The sequence below is a fragment of the Elephas maximus genome, chromosome 2, assembly GCF_024166365.1.
Source record: "Elephas maximus indicus isolate mEleMax1 chromosome 2, mEleMax1 primary haplotype, whole genome shotgun sequence".
NCBI classification, from domain to species: Eukaryota; Metazoa; Chordata; class Mammalia; order Proboscidea; family Elephantidae; genus Elephas; species Elephas maximus.
In genome coordinates, this window is record NC_064820.1 from 203,064,848 (window position 1) to 203,077,876 (window position 13,029).

The 13,029-nt window shown below is 48.6% G+C and overlaps 1 protein-coding gene across 2 annotated transcripts in view; it reads right to left on the reverse strand.

Annotated features, from left to right (window-relative positions):
- Positions 1–9,909: 9,909 nt before the first annotated feature.
- Positions 9,910–13,029, reverse strand: part of FLT4 (fms related receptor tyrosine kinase 4) — a 51,280-nt gene continuing 48,160 nt past the window's right edge. Inside the window, exon 30 of one of the 2 annotated variants that reach the window (XM_049874566.1) lies at positions 9,910–11,874. In XM_049874566.1, coding sequence (XP_049730523.1) covers positions 11,676–11,874 — 199 coding nt within the window. In that variant the 3' untranslated portion in view covers positions 9,910–11,675. The remainder of the gene's footprint in view (positions 11,875–13,029) is intronic. The other variant, XM_049874567.1, reaches the window with a different exon arrangement.

Here is a 13,029-nt window from a genome sequence, read left to right on the forward strand (position 1 = left end):
CCATAAATCAGAGTTGAATCAACCTGACGGCACAAGACAACAACAACAAGATCTAAAATTTCCAACCTCTTAAGGAGCCCCGGTGGTGCCAATGGTTAAGCACTAGATGCTAACTGAAAAGTTGGTGGTTCAAATCCCCCCACCGGCTTCATGGAAGAAAGACCTGGAGATCTGCTCCTGTAAAGATTATAGCCAAGAAAACCCTATGAGGTAGTTCTACTTAAAACCTATTTGATGGCACTTACCAGCAACAACAACCCCAAGGTCTAGGCATTGGGAGGTGGACATCTTTCCTGGCCATTACTCAGTTGACCATACCCTCTGAGCTCTATGTTGCCTCCTCCCATCCAGGCCTCCAGAGTAGGTGTCAGAGTCTGCTGGGCTCTGGGGGCACCCAGTGTGAAGAGGGTGTACAGCTGGGCTGCACCTGTGGCATCAGCGTCAGCATCACCTGCACCCCCAGCCCTGGCACCTGCTTTGCCTACCTCCTGCAAGCAGAGGTCTGGGCTGACACCGAGGAGGGGGCTGGGCACCTTTTGCAGAGAACATGGGCACCCTGTCCTGGGCTATACTTGCAGGGCAGGCTATTGGGCCAAAACAAACACTGGCACCCCAGATGCCCCTCTGGGAATGCAGGGAGTGTCAAAGGGCAAACAAGGATTCTCATTATGGGCCAAATGCTGTATTTGAGGTTAGACAATGCATTAACCCAGCTGCCTGTGGGTGGACCGTGGAGCTGGTGCTCAGCTCCAGCAGGAGGGGTCCAGCAGGGGCTCCAGTAGGAGGAGTCCAGAGGGATGTGCCAGCTGCTTCCTGCCAAGGACTCCATCATGGCTTCTTCTCTCAACAAACATCAAGCGTGTGAGTGTCCAGGTGAGCAGGCTTTTCAAATAACTGAGGTGCATGTTACCGACTTGGGGGCCGGGTACAGCCTGGCAACAACACTGGCCTTATTTAGTCCTTCCAGATCCACCCACCCAGCCTCTCGAGGTAAGTTTGCAGCACCCAGATCAGACCCTGGCCAGGTGTCCTTGGCCCATGCTGTGCCCTCTCTCTCCATGCTCTGGGGACCTCAAAATCTCCTGCCCAAGCTCCGGACCCTCAGCTGCCTCTAGGCCTATGTGGTCCTCCCAGGCTCCATCCATTTAGGGGTGGCACGCCTGGGCCCCCACTGCCACTTTGGGGAAGTGGGGGTGGAGCTCAAACATGTGGGCTGGATGTTCACTCACAAAACCCCTTCTGCTCAGAGACCCTTGGGATCTCCTTATTTCTCTTCTCACTCCCCTTTGCTCAAACCAGAGTCTTGGTTTCTGAGACTTGCAACCCAGGAGCCCTCACTGATGCCCCTACTGAGACAAACCAGCGTGGAATGTGGACATCTCAGAGGGCAGTGTGGCCATTCTGGACCTACCCTTCCCAAGGCATTCTGAGTGTCTGTACCCCTTGTTTGGGGCCAGGCCTCTTTGCTATCAACATCTATCGGTGTTGTCTCAGGGGATCTGCAATGCCCACCTTCTTGTTTTTTCTACAATAACTCATGGTTCATGTGATCTTATCATGGCCACTTGAGTTTGGAGGATGCCTGAGGCTGGGTTCTCTAGAAAAGCAAAACCAGTGTAATATATATATATAGATAGATATAGACAGAGAGAGAGAGAACCCAAGATCCACAGGACAGATGTCAGGCTGCTGGCCCAAGTCCCAAAAACTGGAGGTCAGATGTTGATGAGCCAAATACAGGATCCAGAGCGGAGCAAAAGCCAGCAAGCTTTGCCAGAAAGTCCACATGTATTGGATGCAGGCCACACCCACAAGGAAACTCCCTTTCAACTGATTAGCTCCTCACAGCAGAGTCCATCATGGAGGTGATCACATTATATCAGAGACTGCCTAACTACATTATAACTGCCAAACCACTGAAAATCATGGCCTAGCCATGTTGATACACAACCTTAACAATCACAGTCCACCCCTTGACAACCTGGTATCTGTACACATCTCCTTAAGCCATACAAAATCTCTGAATAAAGATAATTATAAAGTCATACTTGCACCTAACATGATACAACTAACACTAATACAACCAAAAATGCACTAGCCCTGTTTACATCTTATATAAGCGAAAAAAAAAATATTTGATGCACACACGCAAGGAAGAAATGCTTGTAACAATTATAGTTCTCATTTCTGCAGTTGGCCATGTGGTTATAACTGGTACTTAGAACTACCTTCTCTCACCACCTGTTCCATATCCTTTAGCAGTCAGCAAGCAATTTATGGTCCCTTGCCTGGTGGGGTGACCAAACCTTTATTCCTGAAGGGTCTGGGTCATTAGTAGTCATATCAGAATTGGGTTGCTGTAGTTTTCCATTGACTTTAATCACAGGGCATGGTAGTTCTAAGAGACCCCCTAAGGGAACTCCTGCATTCCAGACACACTCTTCTTTACCTCCATTCTATAATATCAATCTGGTTTTGCCTTGGTAATCAGGATCAATCACACCAGCCAATATGGTGACTCCCTTCTTTGACCATTGAGCCAGAGGGATAAGGAGCTCAAAATGGGCAGGTGGCATTCTTAACTTTCAGTTCAATAGAATCAGAGATGTATCTCCAGGCGGGAGCATTTCTCCCTTTGGAACTAAGACCTCTCGACCCACAGAGCATAGAATCTCGGGGACAGGAAGCAGAAATTTTGTGAGTGGGTCACTAGGGGTAATCAATCTTCCCCAGGGTCTGGGAGTTTCTCAGCGCAGAGACCTCCTACAACCAAGAAAGACCCAGGAGAGGAGTTTGTCCTTTGGACCTGGGATCCCTGTGCTGAGAAACTCCTAGACCCAGGGAGAGACTGATGACAAGGACATTCCCCCAGGGCTGACATAGAGAGAAAGACATCCCCTAGAGCTGGCACCCTCAATTTGGACTTCTAGCCTCCTAAACTGTGAGAGAACAAATTTTTCCTTGTTAAAGCTATCCACTTATGTTATTTCTGTTATAACAGCACTAGGTAACTAAGACAGAGGACTAGTTAGGTTAGCTCTTTGAGGTGTAATGATTCCTGTCTACGTGCTTTTGGATGTGTCTGTGATGTTGTCAGATATAAATTATCTGTTTTTCTGTTTCTAAACCAGATGCACACATTAACCTGGGAGCAGGCTCTGTGGTGGCCTTTGATCCTTCCTTCTGAGTTTGTTTCCCTCAGGAATGCAGCGATGCACGGGGCAGCCCTGAGGGTGTTCAGCCCAACACCCTACTCTTTGCCTGGATCCTAAGGCCCCTTGGAGGCTCCCAGCCAGCTTAGCTCTGTCCCAGGCAGAGTGACACTTGTGGGGAAGTCCTCCTGGTCCAGGACCACCGCACCAGCCAACAGACACCTCCCTCCCTCCCCTGCCCTGAGTCATTTCCCTGGCACAGGTGGGCACATCGGGCTCTGCTCAGAGCTGAGGGCAGCTCAGTGACCCTCTGGGGTTTCTCAGTGAAGCAGCCATGGGGTAGAACTGAGCTGGGAGGGCTGCCGGGCTCTCCGGGGTTCTCAGTACATCCCATCAGGCACAAAGTGTCCTGCCCAGGGCTCATGACATGAATCCCTGCCAGTACCCCCTCACCTCAGGCTCCACTTCCTCTTTCCTCATAGCTCTAGTCCTTAAACCCCAGGAGCTTGGGGTAGTGTCACCAAGGGTGTCCTCTCATGCTCTCTGGGCGCCTTCACTTTGGTCAATATTGATCTGACCCTCTCAAGTACTTCCTTCTGCCCCTTCCTTGTCCGGGGCCTTCCTCCCCACAAGGCCCTGCAGTGGGGAGGTGGGCAAAGGCAGGTGCTGAGGGTGGGGAGATAGATGCCATTGACATGGTTCTTGCTGCATGCCTCAGGGCATTGGTGAAAGGGACAGGAAAACCAACCTCTATTGGCTTGAGACTGAAATTCCAGGTGTTATAAATTGAATTGTGTCCACCAAAAAGGTTGAAATCCTAACCCCTTTACCTGGGAATGTGACTTTGTTTGGAAATAGGGTCTTTGAAGATGTTACCAGTTACCATGAGGTCACACTGCTGTCTCCAGGGGCCTTCCAATCAGAATTTTGCTGAGTGTCAAGGGCTCTAGGAGTCCTGGACTGACCATGGTGTCGGTAGCCAAGGAAATGGCCTGTGGGAATGAGGGCCAGTTTACCTGCCTCATCCTTGGGGGTAGGGCGAAGCCCTACCAAGTCCAAGGTGGGGCCAACAATGGCTCATTGAATGAGATGGTGATACATGACCTGGTGGGACAGGGGCTTCACCCTTATGTGGTCACTCCCTGGGGCCATATCGAAGCCTCGCATCTGAACCAACCATTTTCATACCTATTATCTCACCTAAAAAACCAAAACCCTGTTGCCTTCGAGTCAGTTCTGACTCATAGAGATCCTATAGGACAGAGTAAAACTGCCCCATAGGGCTTCCAAGGAGCACGTGGTAGATTTAAACTGCCTACCTTTTGGTCAGCAGACGTACGTGGCTCTTAACCACTACACCACCAGGACTATCTCACCTACACATTAACAAAGCTCTGCCAGGTACCAAGTCAGGGAAGAGAAACTGAGGCTCTGAGGGCAAGTGCCTGGCTCAGGGCCACACAGCCTCAGGGTGCCACCTCCCAGCAGTTGTCCCAGAGCCTGGATCACACCATCCTCTGCTCTCTGGCCCAGCCTGGGCCAGGATCTCTGCCCAATGGCCGATGGAACCCAGCCTCCCATCGGCGATGCTGCAGCCCCACCCTGAGTACATGTGTGAGTTTGTGGTGTGGTGGACCAGTGACATGGACATGGTCAGCATTTTGGACACTCTCTGTAGAAGTTTATCTAAGCTGAGCTCTGGCCTCAAGGGTCTGCCTCTGCCAGCTGATGGGCAGTGGCTCAGGAAAGAGGCCCGGGTCAGGAGGATGTCAGTATCTCCCTCCCACCAGCCAATGTGCATCAAGGGCTAGGAGCTATGTGGTAATGTGTGCTGATGAGGCCTCAGGTCCTGTCCTGCCTCTGGGGATCCCTCTGGCTTCCTTAGGACATAGCCTCTCACTCCCACCCCTCAAACCGTGCTTGCTTCTAGTGTATTCTTTCCCTTCTCCTTTAACTCTTTCTTCTCCCACCTGGGCCTTGGCACCCTTCCCAGGACCAAGAAAGCCATGAAGAGCCCCTGGGTGCGAGTCAGGCTCTCTCCGTCCTCATCTTGCTCTCATCCCCTGGCCCTGGCTCTAGTACTTTGGTTTGACCCTCTTCCATAGCCAAGAAGTGGTGTTGCCTTAAACCTCAGGTGTTGTAGTAGAGCGGGTTTTAGGACAGGTTTTGTAGAGGACTGTCTTAGCTTCCTAAACCCATTGCATCGAGTTAATTCCAACTCATAGTGACCCTATAGTAGAACTGCCCCATAGGGTTTCTAAGGAGTGGCTGGTAGATTTGAACTGCTGACCTTTGGGTTAGAGCCATAGCTAGGAATGCCAAAACAAAATACCACAAAGTGGGTGGCTTGAAGAACAGAAATTTATTGTCTCTCAGTTTTGGAGGCTGAGTTCAAATTCAGGCTATCAGCAGGGCCATGTTCTCTCTCTATTGGCTTGAGGTGAAATGAGTTCCTTTATGCTATCTTTCGCCTTTGTTCTCACAGAGGTAGAGGCAGAAAGAAGCAGGAAGAAAAAAGAGAGAAGCAGAGAAAGAGACAGGGGCAAGGAACCTCCTAAAAAAGCTGTAACAAGGGTCAAGGGCTGTAACACTGAAGATGGTGATAGGCTGGGAAGGGGCCTAGCAGCAGAGTTGGTGGTGACAGACAGCAGTGCCAAGAAGAGGCTGTCCTCAGGGGGCAGAGGGGAGCTGAAGAAGGAAGATTCTCCCTACGTGCTTCCTGATCTTGATTCCTGAGTTTTAGCCTGTTGATCCTGATCCCAAGTTGCACCCTGTTCCTTAATAAACCACTTAACTGTAAGTATGGTCTGTGAGTTCTGTGTGGCCATTGCAACTGATTATCAAACCCAGAAGAGAAGTAGAGAGTGCTGTGGGAGGAACAACTGGTGTCAGAATTGGTAAAAAGTTTGTAGAGTGGAGGCACGTCTGAGCTGCACTTCATAGGAATCTGCTTTGGGCTGACCCTGGTCATTATTCCCCCTGAAGTTAGACATGTTCTGATGATGATGCTACTGTTAATCCTACTTCCATTTCACACGCTCTACGGGAAGACCTTTCCTTGTCTCTTGCAGCTTCTTGCAGCCATTTCTTGAATTATAGATAGATCCTTACATGCTGTCTTCCCCTTGTGTGTGACTCTGTTTCTGTGTCTGTCCTTCTCTTTTATAAGAAGGGATTAGGATAAGGACCCATCCTCATTTAACTCAACTAATAACAAAGGAAAGACTCTTATTTCTAAACAAGGTCACATTCACAGGTACAGGGGTTAGGATTTCAATATATCTTTCGGGGAACACAATTCAATCCATAACAAAAGCCACTTAGGAAAAGGATTTTTTTTTTTCTGGATACCTGCAAGGTGTGGAATCACTTCGCAGAAAGTCATTTGGCCTTTTTAATTGGTTCTTTCCACCCATGCCAATACCTAAGGCTAAGGAATGGCGGATGACCAGATCAAGAGGGACCACCTAGTGGTCAGATGCTGACTAAACCCATGAAGCATGATGTAATCTACCATAACCATGTTTTGAGGCTGATAAGAGCCCTGAGCCCTAAAGTTTGGATGAAGCTACCTGGTTGGTGACCATGCTCTGGAGAGCGTGGTACCATTTTAGAGACATGGAAGATTTGTGGTGGGACCCTGCTCCAACCTTACTCTATGTGCCTCTTCTTTTATAACCTTTTTGACTGTAATAAATGTTGGAGGATTCTATGGGCAAAATATTGAACGATGCAGGAAGCATCAAAAGAAGATAGTAGGAATTAGCAGAGTCACTATACCAAAAGAATCGATTGACATTCAACCATTTCAGGAGGTAGCATATCATCAAAAGCCAATGGCATTGCAGGAAAAAGTCCAAGTTGCACTGAAGACATTGGCAAAAAACAAGTCTCCAGGAATTGATGGAATACCAATTGAGATGTTTCAACAAACGGATGCAGTGCTGGAGGTTTCATTCATCTATGCCAAGAAATTTGGAAGACAGTTACCTGGCCAACTGACTGGAAGAGATCCGTATTTGTACCCATTCCAAAGAAACGTGATCCAGCCAAATGTGGAAATTATCGAACAATATCATTAATGTCACATGCCACTAAATTTTGCCCAAGATAATTAAAAAAGTTGCAGCAGTACATTGACAGGGAACTGCCAGAAATTCAAGACAGATACAGAAGAGGATGTGAAACTGGGGATACCATTGCTGATGTCAGATGGATCTTGGCTAAAAGCAGAAAATGCCAGAAAGATGTTTACCTGTGTTTTATTGACTATGAAAAGGCGTTCAACTGTGTGGATCATAACAAATTGTGGGTAATATTGCAAAGAATAGGAATTCAGGAACACTTAATTTGCTCAAGAGAAACCTGTACTTAGACCAAGAGGCAGTCGTTGGGACAGAAAGAGATGACACTGCATGGTTTAAAATCAGGAAAGGTGTGCATCAGGGTTGTATCTTTTCCCCATACTTATTCATTCTGTACACTGAGCAAGGAAACCCTGGTGGCATGGTGGTTAAGTGCTACAGCTGTTAACCAAAAGCCTGGCAGTTCGAATCCACCAGGAGCTCCTTGGAAACTCTACGGGGCAGTTCTACTCTGTTCTATAGGGTGGCTATGAGTCAGAATTGACTCGACGGCAATGGGTTTTTTTTTTCCCCCTTCGGTATACTAAGCAAATGAAGAAGTACGTGGCATCAGAATTGGAAGACTCATTAACAACCTGTGATATGCAGATGACACAATCTTGCTTGCTGAAAATAAAGAGGATTTGAAGTACTTACTGATGAAGATCAAAGATCAGTATGGCTTGCACCTCAACATAAAGAAAACAAAAATCCTCACAACTGGACCAATAAGCAACATCATGATAAATGGAGAAATTATTGAAGTTGTCAAGGACTTAATTTTACTTGGATCCACAATCAATGCCCATGAAAACAGCAATCAAGAAATCAAATGATGTATTGCATCGAGGAAATCTGCAGCAAAAGATCTCTTCAAAGTGTTAAAAAGCAAAGATGTCACTTTGAGGACTAAGGTGTGCTTGAGTGAAGCCATAGTATTTTCAGTAGCCTTTTTTTTTTTCTTATACATGCAAAAGCTGGACAATGAATATACATGCAAAAGCTGGACAATGAATAAGGAAGATGGAAGAAGAACAGGTGCATTTGAATTATGGTGTTAGCAAAGAATATTGACTATAGACAGAAGAAGGGACAAGTCTGTCTTGGGAGAAGTACAGCCAGAATGTTCCTTGGAAGCGGGGATGGCGAGACTTCATCTCACTGACTTTGGACATGTTATCAGGAGGGATCACTCCCTGGAGAAGGACATCAGGCTTTGTAGATGGTCATGGAAAAAGAGGAAGATGCTCAGTGAGAGGGACTGTCACAGCGCTGCAACAATGGGCTCAAACATAGCAATGATTGGCAGGACTGGGCAGTGTTTGGTCTGTTGTACGCAGTTGCTATGGGTCAGAATCGACTCAATGGCACCTAACAACAACAACTAACCTAAGAAGTTGAGTGTTCAAGCCCACCTAGGGGCTCAACATGGTGAGGTGTGCAGTTGAGAGCAAACTGCGCCACTCAGGGGCGCCCTTTTTCCCATTAAAAATTAGAGAGTTGAAAACAAGGTCTGGAGCAGCAGGTATCACAGCTGAGGGGAAGGCAGTGGCCCCGCTCGGAGTTTGGCCAGCCTGGGAGCGCTTTTCCCAGCTCTGGGCTTTAGCCACGCAGCCTGCTCACTCTCACTCTGGACCTTGACTTGGGTCCTTTCTGCTTTCTGGGTGAAGTGCCCAATCGCACTGTGGTTACTACCGACACCCGGGTCCATCTGGCCGCCAGGTGGTCGTCTCTTGCTTTCCCTCCCTCCTGAGCCCCTGGGCCGAGATGGTCCCAATCTGCGGCCACCACAGGGCAGCCACTCACTTGTGCAGGCAGTCCCACACGCATTGCTTGTGCTGAGTGCTCTGCACGCTCCTCGCTCAAGCTCGCATAGTAGAGCAGGCAGTGAGCTAGGAGTCTAGCTAGGACCTCACTGACCTGAGTCCAGGCAATCACTAAACCTGCTGGGTGACCTCAGGCACGTAACTGGCCCTCTCAGTCCATGTCCCTGTATGGGGATGGTGGTAGGTACTTGCCCGCGCAGTGGGCGGAGGGAGACCTTGGGGAGCTGGCGGTGTCAGTGTCCTAAAACCGCATTTGGCTCTCTTAGGCTGGGCAAAGTGCCTTTTACTTTACGGATAAAGCACGTATTAGGAGGACGCCTCCGCAGCAAGCTCCAAAACCCAAACCTGTTGCCCAGGAGTCAATTTTCAGTCATAGCGACGCTATAGGGCAGAGTAGAACTGCCCCAGAGTTTTTCAAGGAATGTGTGGTGGATTCGAAATGCCGGCCTTTTGGTTAGCAGCCAGAGCTCTTAATTACTACGTCACCAGGGTTTTGGTCTAAAGTTCAGGGCTTTGTAAAAGGGGGCTCGTCAAAGCGTTGGGCCGGGAAGCACTGCAGTGGAGCGAAGCCCAGCCTCCTGGCCTCTCCCGGGCGCCCTCTGCTGGCGGCTTTAGGGAACCCCTCCCCCACCTGATTGGAAGAGAGAGGGTTCTCCAGGCTCAACCGCCCACTCAAGCGACAAGATGCGGTCCTTGCCTAGTAGCATCGTGGAGCAGGTAATCTGGGGGAAGGGAGGAATAAAACCCAATTTTCACAGCGGTCTTGGACTAAATTTATAATCCATTCATTGTAACTCAAAGACTGGCATCAACTTTATTATTATCTTTTGTTAAATATTTTAGATCTTTTCAGAGAACATGTTTACAAGGGCGTGGGAGGTTTTCTTCCCCAGTACATTTTTGTATGTGCAGATACACGACAGGAGGAGAGGTGATATAGACGGGTAGGTAATACTGTCTCTGGTAGACACGTGGGTAGGGCCTAGGGACCCCTGCAGCCGCATCACACACGTTGCTTCTCTGAGAGAAAACGGCTCTGGATTTCCATTAGGTAAAGCCGAGAGACCCAGGTTCCACAAGTCAGGTAATAAGCAGAGGAAGGAGCAAGATGAAGGGGGCCCTCGGGGGAGGGGGAACCGAGGATTTCAGTCATAAATGCCTTCTATGTATCATGAAGTAACACTACACTCGAGTGAGGGTCTGCCGAGCATGCCTCTCTGCTCAGCGCACAGCCGCCTGACCTGCAAGCGCCTTGTTGGGGGTGGGGACGTCAATCGCAGGGATTCTGACTGGGATGAGGGCCTTTCTACTGGCCAGGGGAGTGATGGGGCAATGTGAGCTCATAGAGGGGGCCTGCATAGAACAGCTCAGGCCTCCAGAAAGTCTCTTGGCTGCTCCCCTCTGAGGGCAGAGGCTTGACCTGCCAGGGAACTGCCTCCAGGGACCGGGCACCTTGGCACAGAGGAGGGGATGGCAGAACACAGGGCCACCCCAGGGCCACAAGAACTTCCACTGGTTGCCGAGTGGCACAGGACAACAGTGGGTGGCTCCTTTGTGCCAACCCCAAAGGCTTCCTTGGTGGAACCCATGGTGTTCATCTTTCACTGCTTGGAAGGAGCCTCAGGTGGCAGATCAAGGCCCCAGAGAGAAGAACCAAGTGCTTCTCAAACACAGCAGCTCTAGACCATCAAATGATTCTTTAGATTCTGGGTCTGTCAGTGGATGATGACTGCAGCATCTGCTATGATGGCATTTGACCTAGAGTCAGAGGCAAGAATCTTCTAGATTCAGAAAGGCCTTCCCTGGGCTTTATTCAGAGTGAAGTTTTGAAAAGTAAATTCTTCACAGCAGCTAAAATAGTCTTTGAAGATCTAGCGGAAAAAAAAAAATCTGTTCTCGTTGAATAGCACTCAACACTCAAGGTAAATGACACGCTGTCTTCCTTTCTTTAATCAGTTCTACAGAGATGGCTGCTTTGAGATGGTTAGGTGTTTGGTCAGGCTCAGAAGAGAAACCCCCAAATTCCTCATTTATTACTTTGAGATGAGAAAGATGACACCCTCTCTTCAGCCCCTGAGAGGCAGGTGAAGAAAGCCACTTCCTGAGGGAAGGGAAGGCTGCATGTGGAGAAGACAGCGTTTTGGGCTGGAGCGTGAATCCTGGGCTCAAGTGTAGCTCTACCTCAATCATTGTGTGACCCTCAGACCCATACATTCCTCAGCAGAAAATGGGGACCATGCCATGGAGACATTCTCCATGGGACCGCCTGATCGGCCCCTGTGGCTGCTGAGCTACATGGAATCTGACTCTGGAAGGGGAAGAGAAACCACAGGGGGCTCAAAGCACGGCCCTGGGCTTGATGGTAGAGTTCAGGGGAGCCCTTGAACCTACAGTTTTGCTCTTCCTACTGGGGAGGATATACAGAGGGAATGGGAAACTCCTCTGCAGCCTGGTCCAAAGGAGATGAGTTCCCAACCTGGGCCCTAGTCCTCTGCTCGTCCTGCCAGGCACAGCCCCCACCACCTGTTGGAGCCCAGGGTCAGCCAGTAGTGGGGGCATTGCCCAGCATTGCCTTAGTAGCTGTTGTCTGTGAAGAAGGGGGCACAGGCCGATGGGGTGCATTCTCCCTCCTCATGCGGCTCTGACAGCTTCCCGTACTCGCTATTGTAAAACACCTGGCCTCCTTGTGCCCCCTGATTGGGCCACCGCCGAATCCCTTGAAGGTCTGCGTGCACGCTGGTCACATCCACATTCTGGCAAGGTCCTTTACAACTGCCAAGACAAGGAAGAAGGCATTAGAGAGGCAAGGAGAGAGGTGGAATTGCACCTGCGTGAGGGTCTGTGGTCTGATTAGAACCACCAAAGACACACCGAAGCAAGCTCAAAGACAGTAGGAAACACACACAGACTTGACTTAAAATAGCAAACTGGTCTGATTTATTTTAGCAAACATTCACTGGAACATTCTTTGTCCCAAGTCTGGGCACAAGACCACAAATAATGCCTGACTTAATCTCTTCAAGTCTGCTTCTACCCTAGTCTTGCCCATCTCAGTAAATGGCGGTACTATTCACTCAATTGCTCAAGCCAAGCACCTCGATGTCACCTTTGCTTCCTTCCTTTCCCTCACCCCTAATATCCAATCCATCCAAAAGTCTTGCCTATTCTAATTCTAAAATGTACCCGTCCACATCTCTTCCATTCCTTTGACCTTATTTTAGAGTGACCTGCCATCATCACATGCTCTGCCATATCCTCCGAGCCGGGTCTCTCCTCTTCCACTCTTGCCTCCCTGCAGCCTAATCTTAAAGAGAGATTCTTTATAGACAGATGGCTTCAGTGGCTTCCCATCACTCTTAGAATGAAATCCAAGCTTCTCACTCTGCTGATGAGGTCCTGCAGAATCAAGCCCCTGCCTGCCTCTCTCTCCCCATGACACTTCACCCTTGGCTCTTGCTTTCTTTGAAAATGTTTGCTTTATTTTTGTTTTGCTTTGTAAATTGCTATTGAAAAGCCTGATGCCAATCTGACTCTCTCTCTCTCTGTAGATAACTTGGTCTTTTTTGCTTAGATTCCCAGAGTTCTTGTCTTTAAAGTCTAATAGTTCTAGTAGGATATGCTTCAGAGTTTACTATTCTGGGCCCATTTTTCCAGGTACCTGGGGGCCCTTCCATTACGTTAACTTCATGACTTCTTTTATTTAAGACAGTTAGCCTTATAAATGTAAAATGTTAGTTCTATCCCACTGTTTGGATCTTCTTCCTCAGGGACTCCAGTTTTACATATATTAGATCTTTTTATGTTTTCTTGGTTGCTCACTTCCTTTATGATCCTTCTTAACTTTTTTTTTCAGAGCTAATATTTTATTGTTTATAAAATATTGCTAAAAACACAATGTGTTCATTTCTCTGTTGATGAGCATTTAGG